Source organism: Diplotaxodon limnothrissa, linkage group LG6 (assembly GCF_057381915.1).
Source record: "Diplotaxodon limnothrissa isolate DT_005_m linkage group LG6, D_limnothrissa_male_GT1.1, whole genome shotgun sequence".
NCBI classification, from domain to species: domain Eukaryota; kingdom Metazoa; phylum Chordata; class Actinopteri; order Cichliformes; family Cichlidae; genus Diplotaxodon; species Diplotaxodon limnothrissa.
Window position 1 is genome coordinate 24,408,516 of NC_140601.1, and position 16,757 is coordinate 24,425,272.

The following is a 16,757-nucleotide window of genomic DNA, read 5'->3' on the forward strand; positions in this document are numbered from 1 at the left end:
CACCTGTGGCTTTCTTCCATTTTTCAGTCCTTTGTTTGCAGCCATGTCATCTATTGCCAACATTAATTAATTATAATTTAATTTTGGGTGGTTTTTTGGCCATGCTCAAAAGTAATTAATACACTTCAGGATATTCCAGGATTGCTTTTAACACTTGGAAATCCATTGATGTCAGTGACTGCCTGAAGTCTATAACTCAGGGACGTCATCAAAGACTGTTTTTCCTCCTTTGAGATATTCTGTCAGACTTCTATAGCAAAACTTTTGTAAAACACCTTGAATTAGAGCTGGAAGTCTGCATTTCAATCACACGCGGCCTGTTTCATTCAGTATTCACTTTGGTGGTGTACACAGTTCACCAAACTATAAAAAAAAGTGTCTTATAGACCTACTAACTGTAATATGATCATTGCATAGCGTATCAAACTGTAGCTAATTTTTAATTCATTAACATCCCAACTTAAGCGTGGTATATAGAAACGCACCATTTATGTGCTTCTTTTCTTTAAATTGAATAAGCACATTTTACTCTTGCACACAAATAACCTGTAGCAAACTCCATGAGTGACATTTCTGTGATTAAAAACACAAAATCAAACAAGCAAAAAAAAAACAAAAAAAACAAAAAAAACCATCCAAGAATGGCTCCAACCCGACTGGGTGGCTGATTAAGACATGCTTGGAGAGGCCCGTGAACAGGTTTAGGAATGGAAGGAGAAAAAGATCTCTCGGTGAAATCGTATAGTCCTCTTGCATTCTGCTTGACTAACAGAACAACCCAATCACAGAGGGCAAAAAACAAAACAAAAACTAAGCATGCATGTACACGCACTACAAAATATTTTGCAGAAATTCTGTTTTCTGTCTTGTCTGGGGTCTTGCTGTTGGTGTTTTTTTTGGCTTTCCTGTTTCATGTACCCACTCTCACACTATATGCAAATTAACAGGGTCACAACTTGCCCGAACACGCCGCTTCTCCAACCTCAGGAGGAGTTCCTGTTAACAAATACATGTCTGTGTTTTAAGTACGGTGTACAGCGCACGTCTATATACTGGAAACCTTATATTGGTATTCAAAAATGACTGACATGTTTAGACAGGAAGTGGAAGAATCTATACATCCGACACATGTTGGTCTGGAGTGCAACACACTCACTCACACACACACGCACAAAGAAAGCTGGCTTCAGACGTGCTGGAAGAATATGAAATGTATTTTAAAGTACAGAGTAGCAATAATCATAGTAAAACAGAACATGTGCAAAGAGAGTCAGGGGTAAAAGAAAAATATCTTTACAGTGTAAACCGACAGGTTTGTTGCAATCAGTGAGAACATTGACACGCAGTGACATTCAAACACTCACGTACAGGCACACCAAGCTGCAGCTCGGGCTGAAGAATTCAGTGTGTTGCATACAGTAAATGATTTACGGGTGACAGATTGTCTCAACAGCAGAAGTTTTCCTCTTTAAAGTTAGCATCTTTTGCCGTAATTTTGAGTAGCTCCTCAGTAAATGTGTGGACTTCCCCTCGCTGGAGCGGCACGGCTAAGATATCAGATTTTTCCCATCAATGCAGATGAATTGACATGTGTTTAAAGGTGAAACAACAGGAAATGAACTGGATTTATTGTGTTGCTTTTCCTGGAAGCTGCTGTAACTTAAATGAAGTTCAAGTTCAAATTGCGCAGGGCCAGGAAAGCCTAGGAAGAATCAAAAATAGTTCACCCCTGATCTCAGAATATGAGCACCATCATCATCATTTAGCCGATGTTATATTTAACCTTTGCATTACAAACCCCCCCCAAAACATTTTGCTGCCGTTTATTTCTTCACCCATCCCTTCATCTCACCTCCTTCTTACAATCTCATTTTCTTTGGGAGGAACTTGTGTTTCTTAATTAATGTGATATTTGTAACAGTGCTCTGAATACTGCAGAGTGGAGTCTTTGTTCTACAAGCTTGCTGTACATTTTTTGCTGCATCCAAAAACACAAACAAACTCCATTTATCACACACACACACACACAAACACACACACACAGGTGCAAAAGTATTTTAACAGCCGAGGCCCGGCGGTACAGTCAGCGCCATCTTTGGGGATTATTTATGTTTATTTATTAGAGCACAGGAAGAGAGTACTATCCTTCAACCTCAATCCCATTTCTGCCACTATTTCATCTGTCCTCTTATCATCATCATCATCATTATTATTAAAACATTCCAGAGGCGGCAGGGTCGAGGCAGAGACTCATTAATCAACCCTCGCCAGCAGGTGAAGCAGCGAGTCCACAGTCCTGCTCTCGTGCTGCTCTCTGCCCTCCAGCTTTGATGCTGCTGTGACTGTCTGTCAGATGGACAGTGAAGGCAGCGCCTGTCCGTCGGGGTTGGCGTTTATCCCGAGGTTGGAGAGGAGGCCCTGGAGGTGTGTGATGGTGTTCAGCAGCTGCTTCTTCTCCTCCTCCAGTGCAGAAACCTGCTCCTTCAGCTGCCCCTCTGCCTGGGCCAAAGCCTCCACTCGACTCTCCAGGTTGCACACTCGAGCGTGGGACACCTGGGTGAGAACAGCGAGGGAGCGGTGACCTAATGGAACAAAGAACGGGCAAAGGCAGCTTTTCTTCTTTTGTGCAAGCGTGCGTGTGTGTGTGTACCTGGAGCTCCTCGAGCAGGTCGAGGTTCTGCTGTCGCAGGCTCTGATTGGTCCTCTCCAGCTGCGCAGCTCGCTGGTGCTGGTTGAGGGTCGGGGGCGTGTCCAGCAGCTCATCCTGCAACACGTGGTACTCCACCTCATAGGCTTGGAGCTGCTTGGACACATCCATCTCACAAACCTGAAGCAGAGGCATTTAATAACTCTCAGCTGGGTGAACATTTGAACTGCTTGCAAACAGGAGAATCGTGTTTCCATCGTGTCATACCATTATAAAAGAATGTATGTGAGGAGGATATAAAAGGAATATGACCAGGTTAAAAGTGGGTTTAATTGTTATTTTTACTGATTTGATTGATCTAAAACTCTTGCTTTGGCTTTGTAACTATTTAACTGAGTAATAATGGAAACTCAAAGTACTCCACAAGTTTAGCACTGCTGTTTATAACTCGGCTCTCATTATTGCAGCTCGGTCGTTATTCCTAATTGTTCTCACCAAAGACAACATTTGGAGGCAGTAAACAAAAGCAGCCGCACAATCACACAATTCAACAAGACTTCAAACACATTCGGTTTAGAGCTGCTCATTAACTGAGATTTCTCATATATATCTATATATTTAAATTAAAAAAATAGTCTTTTGCTCACGTGTATTCCCTTTATTTCACTGAGGGCACTTTGTGTTTCTCAGCAAAATTACGTTATCATTACTCACAGCAATGGTGGTCAAAACTAGGAACAAAGCCTCGTGTGAAACTGGGGATGTTTACTCTACAATGTCAACACATTACACACACTGAGCAGGCTGCTGTTGTCCAGACCAAAGAATTTTTCACATTTCGGCATTACAAAACAATGAACTGACCTGGAGTCTCCACACATCCAGTATGTTCACTCCCACTTTTCTTTTTTTTTTTTCTCAGATGAAACTGAGTCATAACACATGTAACATATACATAATCCGATATGAAAAAGTGGCACTGGAGGGAAAGTACCGGCAAGTAAGCAGTTTGCCATCTCATAGAAATTATAAGATAAGCGCGTACCTTCTAAAGTATAGCTTACCATGAGTTATTAGCTCTGTGTCATCTGTGATAGCTAGGGATGGGTACCGGTATCGGTTCTGACATAAACGGTAGTAACCAGACCGAAAAGCAGCGCACATTTCGGTGCTTTATTTCGGTGCTTTTTTTTTCCTAAGCTGTGATACACTTTAGATTCTAGCCAATCATTTTACGTTTCCGAGGATAGTAGGCGGGCCCAGGTACGTACGTTCTTTTAGAGCAGAGCTACAGATTAAAATGTCCAAGGCGAAGCGGTCAAAAGTCTGGCTGTACTTCACAGCAAAAGATGCAAACTTAGCAGCAACAAGTGCTTTAAGCTGATACTGTGATACTGTCAAAGGAGGTAACACCTCAAATCCGATGAGACACCTGGCGACGCGTAGCGTTTTTTTTAAAAGCCGAGAAATGCGCCGTATTTGATAGCTTGCTACAAGAGCTCACACCGAGCGCATCTACTGTGCGTGGGTTGCCTGTTATCGGACCCGGAGTTAGCAACATCCCCCAAAAACCCGAAGAATAGAGTCCTGGCCCCTAGCCCTGTCAGTGTAGCAGAAATGATGAGGATGATGATGGCAGCAGCAGCCGTTCTTCTCTGTGTGAATAGCTTAATGTTGTTCGTGTAATTTACGTTGAGTAGGCTAACCACGTTATTACATTAATGCATGTAAGGTGAACTAGCAAACATCATCATAGCTACATGCAGCTGTCTTCTTGTTTGATGGCAGATACTCCCTTCACCCTGGCCAAAAAGGCTAAAATAACCAAAGAAAAAGTGGAAAACAGCTAAACATGAGAGGTTTAGGACAAAGTTTGTGTTTTTTCCATTGATTAAGCACTGCTTCCAGCCAAGAGTGATACCATATATGCCCTCTAGCTGCAGAAAAGGCTAACATTGTTATCTTTTTACAAAAAAAACAGCTGAACATGAGAGGTTTTTGGACCAATTTTGTGTTCTCCATTCTTTAAGCACCGGTTTGAGCACCGGCACCATTTCAAAAGTACCGGTTTTGGCACCGGTTTTGGCACCGGTATCGGATAAAACCTAAACGATACCCATCCCTAGTGATAGCTGACAGCCACATTACCGCGCACCTTAATGGTTAACATTTTCTCATGGCAACCATAAATTACACTAAAAAGTGAAACCTGACCAAGACTATGAGATTTTACCCACTCGAGTCGATCAGCGTGAGAGGCCCATCTTACTGCGTCGCCGCCATGTGCGTATGTAAACAAAGGCACTGCGCATGCGCCAGTATTACCGTGAACGGTATGATATAGCCCAGCCCTATTTTCAACCATAGAAAAGACCAAATATCAAGAGTCTGATAGAAAACACTGGGGGGAAAAAAAGAAGTTACTTTTTACCGCTGACTAACATTTATCTAGAATAGTTATGCATCACTCGCTCTTTAAAATGAAAGTACACACGTACATTGTGAACAGATATTTCTTTAGGAATTCATAGAGAAAGTCTTTCTCACTGTCCTACATCCAACTAGTTGTTAGTTTTGTTTCAAACATGAAAATTAAAAATCACGCCAGACCAATATCTCAATAGGCAAGGTTATTATCGTTAATGAAAACTAACGAAATAACGAAAACTAGAAGTGAAAAAACATTTTCGTTAACGGAAACAAAAATAAAAACAAAAAAAGGAAAACTAACTAAAACTGTAATGAGTGTTCACAAAACTAACTAAAATTACCTGAATTTATAGCAAAAATGTGTTTAGTTTTCATTGATGTGTGCGTGTCATACAATAGTCAAGGGTGAAAATAAGTTTAGTTTCCAGATTTTTCTCTTGCTGTCTCATTATGCCAGCAGGTGGCAGTACGTTAGTCGAGTCGTCTGTGTTGCTGCTCCATCCACGCGCAGAATCATGTCAGGAAAAGTCGGGAGAAAGCGCCAGAGTCAAATTTGGGATTACTTTGAACATGACTGTGTTTTGGATGAAGCAAGTGTCTTGTAGTGGAAAGAGACAAATTATGAGGGGCATTTCTAAAGGGAAAAAAATCCCACAAACCTTAAAGTGCACTTGAAAAGCTCACACAAGAAGGCTAACCTAGCTTACCTTGAGAAGGTAAGGGAGCACACTCAACCCTCATCCCCAGAAACAGAAGCTAACCCCAGGCAAGGCAGCGTGATGCATCCCGAGACAACAGGACGGAGATATCTACATAACTGTGTGAGTCAATTGCCTTCAAAAAGTTTATCAATTCATATGAACCAAAATTATGAACACCCGGTGCTGCAAGAGTTAATAGTCTTATTGGGGCCAAGATATACATTTTATAGTTGCCTGGTATCAATGGTTGTTCATCTGCCTTTATTTATTTATTTATTTAAAGAACCCATAGCTGGGAATGTGAGTTGTCTGTCTCTGCATGTTAGCCCTGCGACAGGCAGGCGACCTGTCCAGGGTGCAGGGTATGGTAGCTGGAATAGCAACATACCCAAGGATAAGCAGAAGAGCATGACTGATATGATGAAACTGGGATTTTGTTACACTTAATTATTGCAAACACAACTAAAACTATAACTGAAACTAATCAAAACTAAACTGAAACTAAGGATTTTCAAATAAAATAAAAACTAAACTAAACTAGCAAACAATTGGTAAAAACTAATTAAAACTGATATAAAATTGAAAATCTGAAGTCAAAACTAAATAAAAATAAAAACTAATGAAATCGCAAAACTATTAAAACCCTGTCAATAGGACGATGGCTCACAACCTTTCTATAGCTCCCAAAACTCAATACATAAGATCACACTGATAAAAAAAAAAAATTAAAAAAAAAAAAAATAGATTTCTGTACTCCAGTGTTAAAATTAGGGCTGCTCAATTAATCGAATTTTAATCACGATTACGATCTGGGCTTTCAACGATCATTAAAAATGACTGAGCCGATTGTTAGCCCCTCCCTCGTGCTTTACTCTCGCGCTGCTCCGTGTGGCAAATCGAGCGCACCTCTCTGCATTTCGAACACGTGTCACAACAATTAAGAGGACCCGAGGGAAGCTCGGAAAGCTAAGCAGAAGTTATTTGGAGAGGAGAGTGACTGCCGTTGGTTGAAAAGAGAGGTAAAGAAAACTTCAGTGGTGTGGAAACATTATGGGTTCGCGGAGTCAGACGTGGATCAAGTAGACATAGTGTGTAAACTTTGCTACAGTGTCGTAGCTGCACCACAGAGCAACACTGCAAAGTTCACTAAACATAGATGTTTACATTTTTCATTTATTTTTTATATTGCAAACATTTGCACTGTTATCAGTATTTGCACACTATTTTATATTATTTTTTAAAGTCGTTATTCAATACATTGTTATTGTTAAATAAATATCGTCAAATAATCGAGATCTCAATTTCAGTGAAAATAATCGCGATTATCATTTTTGCCATAATCGAGCAGCCCTAGTTAAAATGAGTAGTTACACATTACTAAACAACTTTGTCTCCTTGTCTAACCTGGTTGATGGTTTTCTCCATCTGTACAAGGCCCAGGTTGGGTAGCATGGTCTTGATGAAATCCACAATAGACTCCAAGCTGTCGTGCTGCAGGATCAGAGGCTTGTGGCTCCCCAGCAGGCTTAAGGCCACCTTGAAGATGACCTCTGACCCCTGCAGAAACACCATATCTGACAGAGGACAAAAAGGAAGGATAAGTTACAGAGGCAAGCGGGGAAAAAACCCAGAAAACACAGGGAAAGGAGGCTAAAAAAGGCTCTAGCGTGACGGCACTCTTAAATTACATATTGTAAAAATCAATACTGACATGTGCTGACAGCAGAGCTTACCCTGTTTAATGGCAACTTAAAGGCTCATTAATGGGAAGAATGATTTGACATCAGCAGAAAACGTTTAAGCAAACATAAATGTAGGCCATTGTGAATCTGCAGAGCCAGAGAGCATTTGTGTGTGTATACTGTGAATACATCAGGGTGTGGTAAGGGTTAGGCAGGATTGCATGAGATCATACAGAAGATTAAGGAATGGCAGCAGAGGTGTGGGCCCCACAGATGATATCAAAGACCTGACAGTGCAAATGTGATGGCCGCTAAGCGCAACACACGCACGCTCGTGCACGTCAACACACACACAAATGAAGTGTTATGCTCAGATGAGCACAAGGAGCCAGTGAGTCTGGTTCAATGACTGAGTACTATGTAAGAAATTAGGCGTGAAAACAAAAGTGCGGAAGGAATGAGGTAGAGAGAAAGGCAACTGCAGAAAACATATACCCTCTGTGGGCGTGATGGCATTTACACAAATGAGGAAAAGGTCACTTAACAGATAAACAGTAACTGTAACTGAGTCTCAGTGTGCACATGACTCAACTGAATCCTTTACTTTGCCTGAAGTCCCTCCCCAACTCCTTCACCAAACTTTCAGGATTATAGTACTACTTATCTTCAATCAGTTACTAAAATTTCATTTAGCTCTGACAATTTCCTTTCAGCATTTTGGGTTCAAGATCTAATTAGATGAGATACCTAGGGAGTAGAGATAACTAAACATCACTGTAAACGCCCCGTCATCCTTTTTCCTGTCATGCGTCAATACCGCTGTGCTTCTATCAGGAAGAAGAAACAAGGCGGCGACCCACCAAATCCACTGTGCAGAAATAGAAAGCCTTCAAAGCTTACCAAAAACTCTGGCCACAAACCCGAGGGGAAAGTGTGAGGCGAAGACCGTGAGGAACCAGGGGGTGGCATATAAGCTGGGCCCGATCTCCTGCTGCTCCAAGTGGCTGTAAAGATCCCTGTGATAGTCATGAAGCAGCCGCGACAGCTGGTACATCTGGATCTGAGAGGAGCAACAGCACTTCGTTGTAAAGGTGTAACATGACTTTGTATGAGGGGCTTTTATTATTTCACACATGCTTTAAAAACTGGATCTGTTATACATGAACATTTGTAGGATTTTAATAGAGAGTATTCAGGAAGACAAACGTCTTGGTAAAAAATGGAAAGATTTTTTTCCCCTTAAGTTTACGACGCAAACACAAGTTTAAGAATGGACCAATAACACGACACCTTATTATGAGGTCACCTCCTTGGAGGGTAAAACGAGGGCTTCCTGTGTGGTATGACAATTATTTTTTAAGCAATTTTTCACTTATCATTAATGAGCCACTCCGTTCATTCACCATAGCAAAGTATAGAGTATTGCACTAAATGTGAATACTTTCCTAACTCCCTCATACAAAGTGCTGCGGTGAGGTCATATCAATTTGTCTTTCTACAGAGCAACTCCAACGTTATCCGTGGTAGATCACATCCACACCAAGTTTACCGAAGGTGCCTCATTTAAAGTGGTATAAGAAATAAGTTTTGATTAGATTAATGTTAAACTGAAATGCTGACAACAGTGACTCTTAAACTAGTCAGGGTACACTATGGAAAATGGCCTTTTTACCAGTGCTGGATTATGCAGATGTCATTTAAGTGTATGCTGCTGCCTCACTGTGTATTATCGTCACTTAACACTCAAAGAGAACAACACAGTTTATTTTTAAAACCATCTTTAATTAAATTTCACGTTATTTATGATCGGGGTTAGCCATATGAGTGTTTGTACACAAGGATGGGAAAAACTTTTAAGCACCTCACAGAACTTTCAGGTTAGGCCTCAGCCATAAAGGCCAGTTGTTGACTGCTTGGCAACCACTATTCCTGGATGAAAATGAGGATGCAACCAGTTACATGAGGTTCCTTGCAAATACTATGAAATCAGTCACACAGACCTAGAACATAGTGATCCTGTGGCCACCACAGACCACAAGGGAAAAATGTGTCTACCTCAACCAGCTGGTGAGTAGCTGCTGGTTGCCGCTGAGTGAAATTGGTCACAAAGAGCCACATGGTGCTGCCGTAAAAGCTTGTAATCACTTTGATTAACAGCAGATTTGGCACAGTTTGTGTGGAAGAACCAGACTCGCCAGGAATTCTTTCAGCTGCTCCCCTCTTGGGGTCACCACAGCAGACAACCTGCCTCATCCCGTCATCATATTTGCTTTGACAATATAGAATTTCTCGTTTTGACCTCAAAAACCACAAAATGATTGATGAGTTATTATCTGGTTTTGTACACTTTCATTCTAGCAGCAAAGTAAAATGAGGGATTGTTCACAAAAGGTGTGTATAACGTTCACAAAGTGGAAAGCCGTCAAGGACCTTTTGAATTTATTGATTAAGGATCACGAGCACCAAGATCGTAACAGCACTTCGTTCATATTCATAGTTTGAAGCTTGAGAAAAAGCAACAGTCCTGTGCAATATTATTGTGGAGTATGCCGCATGTTGGACTGGTGTTGGACTCCCTGGATTAGCTCACAAGCTTTTTATTGTTACGTGACCTGCGCTTGAATTCAGGAACAAAACACATGATGTTTAGCATGATAACAAGGTTGTTTAGCATTTAACCATAGTATGTAGCTCTTTTGGTTCTAGTTCTATCAAAAGATGAAATTCAATCCCACACTGGAATTCAAAACCAATGACGTAGTTATCTGTAACACGAGCACTATTTACCAACTGTGTGGCGAGTACTAATGCAACTAAATTCCAATGCCAAGCACTAAGACCATGTCTCAACCTCACCAACGCTCTAGAGGCCATTAATTCACTGTTTTTGTTTGAAAACGAAAACGTAAGCAGACGTGTCATCTAAAAACAAAAAAAAGGGGAATAAGAAGCATCAAATTCCAGAAAATGTGAGTTAGTGACATTACTCAACTACGTAACCACTGGAACTGGAGGGCTTTGCTCATGTGATTCAAGTATTTAAGAAAGGGAAACATAATGTAGATTAAGTTGTTTGGGGACACTGACAAGAGAATATTGTGTGGGTGAACACTGTACCTGCAGGATAATCATGTCAGGCCTGTACTGTTTGCGGAGCCCAGCATCGTACATTAGAAATTTGAGCATGTCGAAGGCGTCTTCTTCCCCCATGTGTAAAAGCAGCACTCCAGCGATGAAGGACAGGCCCTGGCAGTATCCCACCTACAAAAACGACAACCACAAACTTGATGCCGACAACACAGGGGAGGGAAACTCTCTCAAGTCTAAAAGACAGGTAACAGCTGGCTTTTTTTTCTTCCTTTTTTCCACTGAATATCAAAAGAAACATGCAGAATGAAAGAGGAGAAAGGCAGAAATAAAGCAAAAACAGAATTCAATGATACCTCAGGGTCAAGCAGTGAGTAGGCTTTCAGGATATTATAGAGAGACAGCTGTCCTGCCCCCAGCTGGGCTTGGAAATATGGATGTGTGGGAAAAGTACGACCTGGAAGAGAAGAGCGGAGCGGCATATTATCTCTCAGCAACGTCCGTAGTTTGCATTAAATATTATTTCAAACTAATGCACCAGATACACAGTCGAAAACAACACTGACACAGCTTTAGAAGTGTAACATTTTCTTCTCATGGTTTATTTTAATTCGCTCTATTCTATTCAGCAGCATCTGGGTGTGTCCATGTTTTTGAACAAAGCATATACACTGCTGATCTTCGCTGTGGATGCAGAACTTCTCACTTTGCTGTTGACGTTAAAAAGGAGCTCAGTGCAGCTGCATGCACGTACTCTTTTGGAGCAAACACGCTTACAAACAGGTTCTTGAGAAGCGCACAGATGAATGCAGCTTTTTAAAGAGAACCGATCCCCGTGCTTCAGAGGCTTAACGTGTATTAGTGGATTGGACGTGTATGTTTCAAAAATGACAATAAGGAATGCGCTCCATTTAAAAACAAAACAAAAAAGCACTCTAAGGAAGGACAGACTAGTAATTGGCAGGTGTGTGTCAGGGGACTGAGGACTTGATTTACAGTTAGTGATGTGAGGTTTTAGAGAACCGAATGAAAACCATGTGAGTGTATATTAAAGGAATGTGCGTGGGGGATTTAAGCTGGTGAACATAATGTCATGACTCCCTCCCCTGCCTGGAGGAAAGTGTGTCTATTCTGCTACATAAAAGGTGTGGGAATGCAATGTGTTACGCACCTACATTCTAACCAAAAAAATAAATAAATTCCTCTTTTGCTTGTTTATGTGAAGGAAATAGCCTTGAGCTGCCATAAATCTTCTACCTGCATTCTTATTTTTGTAGCTTCAGTGTGACAAACACTGTGTTTATCACACTGCATATAACACCTTTATATTAGACCATGTATGCAAACCACCAGTTTGTATGTGCACGCCGTTACAGCTGTCCCTGCCCTATTAGATGTAGAGTAAATAACATGAAAAACACAGGGTCAAAAGCAAAAACTGAGGGAGGGGAAGCACTACAGGGACAGATCTGTGGGTGGATGTGTCTATGTATATATATGTGGGTGTTATATGGGTGGGGTGTAGGTAGTGAGTGTATGTGGGTTTTTGGGTGGGAGGTGTTGGGAGCATTTAAGGGAGAAAGTGTTAAAATGAGGTTTGACAAATACAAAAGAATATATGCAGTTTATGTGGCGTTTGCTATGTACGTTTGACTTCTTGGTATCACGCAGAAGGAAATTTACATTTTTCACAGTACTTGTCAAAGAATGACCATAAACCAGTGGGAACAATGAGGTGTTTGGCTACGTGAATTTATAAACATCACACACGTCACACAAAGAGACTGACAAATTGATTATTTAAAAGCAACAGTTCTACTAAAATCTTATGTTTTCTTTTCCTTTATGCACTGTAGCTACAAAGTAGTGATTATGCTTGGTATGCATGCTGACTGAAGCGCCAAACAAAAGGATTAGAGAGGCTCCCGTGCTCACAATCAGCTGTTGCACCTATATTAAAGGTTATAGATGTACAGGGTATGACGACAAAGAATCAAACACTTTACTTTCTAAGTAAATATGGCTCTTAAACCATTAAAGGCATTCTCCTTATAGCCGTTCAGCTTGCTCCTGTTACGTTTGGCTCACTCTTCGAAAGTCTCATTCTGAACACCTGAAGGGGAAAATCTGTGATACACACTTTTGACAGTTTTGCTGCACGTTCAACCTGAGACGCCTCTGGGTCATTCCAGTAGAACTCGACACTGACTGTCTAAACACAAAAACACAAACGATGCTCCTGATTGGGCTTCAATGTTAAAGGATCAGTCCAAGGTCATGAGGAAACTGCCAGTGTGAATCTGCAAGTGGTCTAAGTGTGACTGTCAGGGAGTCATCCAAACGTTGCAAAACAGCATAAATAAGAACAGAAAAAAAGGCAATGAATCAAGTTTAGCTCACGAGTTTTTTTGTTTTCTTCAACAGGCAGCCTGCAGGCCAACGATCACCAGTGGTAATCAGGGGTTCAAATGGGATTAATAATGCGTTGGCAGTGTTTGTGGCATACATAGCATTTAGAGAAAATATATTATTTAAAGAAACAACCAACTTACATTTGGCTGTAAAAGAAAGTGTGTAGGCATTTTATGCATACAACGACTGCAATTAGACTAAAGTTATTAGACTTAACTGATGACATAAAATGTGTTTATTTATTTACTGTTTTGAATTAGACTGCGATTCGTAAAATATACACATTGTTAAAAATCACTTTTGTGACATTGACGACATGGGAAAGCGAATGTACCAGGCACATTTAGATAACCCACACGCAGTTTAACCCTGCATGTTAACCGTGGATGCATTACCCAGGTCGATGAGGATGGCATGTTGCTGTGAGGTGAGTTGTTTCAGCAGCTCTTTGTATGGAGTGTGATTAGAAGGGGGCCGGGAAGGGACTGTCTGTGTTAACCGGTACTGTTCGGCGAGAAACTTCCAGATCTCTCCTCTGTGTTGCCTTGGGACACCTGCCAGACAACGATAAAGGAAGGAGAGGGTGATGAGGACAAACGTGGGACAGAACGCTACCATGTTGAGTGAAACGCGTCCGCCATGTCCAAAGGGATTTCTACCCTTCTTGAGTTATTAACTATTTGTACATGCCTGTAGAACTTAGTAACAGAAGTTGTCTCCATCATAATTTTAATCTACTAATATCCCGAGCATCGTTCAATTACCGCTTGCCCGCTTCTTGCATGTAAAATTTACTCTCAGCTTCCTCTCAGATGGATTATCCAGCTTGTATCCCTAATTCACCAGGTTCTCAGACTGCTATTTGTTATATGGTGACCTTTCTGTGTGTAAATACGTGTGTTGGACTCGTTGTTCGAGGCCGTGTGCACAGTAGATAACCTTCCTGTCCACGCTGCAGAACATGCTGATACTAGAAAATGGACAGAACAAAAAGGCCTGATGATTAGAGACACGCACCAGAGATAAAAATGTCAAAGGGAATAGACACCGAGTTCACTGTGCCCAAAAACAGTGAGTAGAATGCCTCATGGAATTCAGTCACCTTGCTTTTGCCACATTTTAAAAAACAGTTATGAAGATAAGTTACAGTTTTTGGAGCTTTGTGCGTTAAGGTTTGGTCAATATTTGAAAATCTCTGCTGATTTTAAGAAGAATAAACATTTACAGGAGGAACTGATATAGAGCATGTGTTTGTGGAGCCAAGTATGTACCTTGTGCAACTGCAGTATGTATGGTCTCGGCGTCAAATTTGACCTTTGCCCTCCCGGGAGTTCCTAGCATTTTCTCCCACACCAGCGTGACCTCCTTCAGACACGGAGTGATTTCTTCATAGTCCAACTTCAGGCGCTTGTTCTGCAGATCGTTCTCTGATGCTACAAACACAAACACACAAACAACACATGTGAGAAAAAGCAACAACACTGTGCGTTTGCTGGTGGAGCTGAGGTGTTAGGACTCGGTTTCTGAGAACTATTTGAGCCCATCATCTCATCATTATGTGCGCTGCTCAAAACTCTCGGAATTATGCGCTATCGATTTCAGTTTGGTTTTGCGTATTAAAATGAGCCTCACATAGCACCCGTGCACTTTATAAATTACTAATCCTGACTTTCGTTCGCTCTTTGTTGTGGCAAAGTGATGAGCAGAAACATGCAGCTGCACTGCATTAATACACTTCTCAGCAAAGGTCAGAAGATACAGGTGATAGTGAGTGAAAAGAAAAGAAAATCACTAAACAGCGGTGACAACTTGCTTGATGACTCTTCAGGTTCTTTAAGGAAAGTGTCCCCTTTACATGGCATCCAGAGTGCAATTTACTCTACTGTGCTTAACCATGCTGATTATAGAAACTTTACTGTCACTAGATCTGCTTCTATGGGTGTTTTCTTTGCAACCCCTTCAAAGGAACATAAGACCACAGCTGTCTGTCCGACCCTCTGCAACATCCTGTAGCTGGAATTCTCAATAGATCCCTTCAGTTAGTACAGAAAGTGTTGCTCTAAGCTATGAAAGACACAGCTCTTGTTTACGACCCACAGTCAAAAAAATACCCCGAGGATGCCTTAATTTTCACATGGAGACACACACGTTCTAATTAGCAATAACTGGAGACGTACATAATTGCAACATCCCCTTTATTTATGAAACTTTTTTGTTTGTCTTTTTTGGTTCGATGTAAAGGAAAACCTCCCACTGGACTTTCAGGTTAGTACAGTTTACAAACCAAACAGAAAAACACAAACTGAATTCCGTTGCAACATGTTGACACCAGTGATCAAAGAAGGTGAGGGCACACCCAGCACCCCTCATCTGTTCCTCTCTCTATGACAACACCCTTCCTCTCTCCCTCCCCAAATCTCTTAGCCCAAAACCCATGTCTTCTCTCTTTTTTCTTCTCAGTCAATTCCATGTCTGTATAGTCCCACCACCACCCCCTCCCTCTTCCCCTGTGGACGCCCCCACCCTTTCCGTTCAAATGTGGTGTCCACCCAGTGACCAGCTGCAGCTTGGCTGCGCTCGGGAGAGTGATATCATCATTACAGGAGGACAGAGACAGAGACAGGAGGCCACCCATCGCAGCCGGCACTGCAAAGGACTCTAGGAAAATAAGGTGTAAGAGGAAAAAAGGCTGAATGAATATTAAAAAAAAAAAAAAAAAAAATAGAAAGAAAAAGACTAGCAGCACAATGTTATTAAACAAACTAAGAAATGTAATTTTAGGGCTGCTTTGAACTCACAAAATAAACGGTCTAAGGAAAAAAACTGAAAAAAAGCTGTATGAATACCTTTTATGGGACATAAATCAGAAATGTAGAGGAATGACCTGGAAGGCATAATCTAGATTAATGGGAAAAAACTTGGACGGAGCAGATAGCTGACACACCCATAGTAAGAATAGATGCTGAGGCTGTGGCCATGCCGTCTGTCTTATCATCTGTTCAGAGCAAGCAGTGTCTCGTCACTCAGGAGTGGCACACTGGCAGGAGCCCAGCTAGCGCTCCTTCTCTTTCCTCTGTCTAGCCTTCTCCTTGTCTCCTACTTTCTTTTCTTTCTCTTTCACTGCTGCCGGAAAACTCCACCCTTGATAAAACACAACAGGATAGGATAACCCACCCTGGAGCTGACAAAGATACGCACACATGGATGGACGTGCACGCGCGTGTTTTCATAGTTGACCCACAAACCAGGCGGCAGCGAGAGAGATAAACTCATAGAATGGAGGATACGGAGTCGGGCTCCACCCTGACAAATAACGGACAGAAAGGTGGAGTGCACGCTGTGGGAGACTAAAACACAATAAATCTACAGAGCGCCAAGAAAGCCGCCACACGCTGGCAATGTTTGGATTGGTGTGTGTTTGTGTAGTGCGATCAGAGTGTCTGCGTGAGGCAGAATTGTGAGGCTGTGGTCCCAACTGTATTTTCTTTTTCTTACATCAATATTGACCTTCATTCGTTAATCTAGCACCATGTGCTTGTCAATTTATGGTTCATAAATAGAGGCAGAGGTATGACACATGGCTAGATGGGTGTAGATATGAGCCAACTGGGTCAGGAAAAAGGTGGTGCACTTGGCACACCCATAGATGTGCCTACCAGGAAGCACTTTTGGGCGCGCGCGCGCACACACATGCAATAACGTGTTATATAACTTGATCATTTGTGGTTTGTGATTTTAAATAAAGAAAAGTAGGTGTATACTCAATTTGCAAAGCTTTAAGAGCATGCATTTGGAAAG

General features: G+C 41.6%; 1 protein-coding gene across 1 annotated transcript in view; it reads right to left on the bottom strand.

Moving 5' to 3' along the window:
- Positions 1-1,206: 1,206 nt before the first annotated feature.
- tbc1d1 (TBC1 (tre-2/USP6, BUB2, cdc16) domain family, member 1) overlaps positions 1,207-16,757 on the bottom strand; it is a 54,533-nt gene continuing 38,982 nt past the window's right edge. Inside the window, exons 16-23 of the mRNA XM_085356997.1 lie at positions 14,231-14,392; positions 13,355-13,513; positions 10,904-11,004; positions 10,578-10,721; positions 8,361-8,520; positions 7,183-7,352; positions 2,651-2,827; positions 1,207-2,553 (exon numbers count right to left, since the gene is read on the bottom strand). Coding sequence (XP_085213123.1) covers positions 2,350-2,553; positions 2,651-2,827; positions 7,183-7,352; positions 8,361-8,520; positions 10,578-10,721; positions 10,904-11,004; positions 13,355-13,513; positions 14,231-14,392 — 1,277 coding nt within the window. The 3' untranslated portion in view covers positions 1,207-2,349. The remainder of the gene's footprint in view (positions 2,554-2,650; positions 2,828-7,182; positions 7,353-8,360; positions 8,521-10,577; positions 10,722-10,903; positions 11,005-13,354; positions 13,514-14,230; positions 14,393-16,757) is intronic.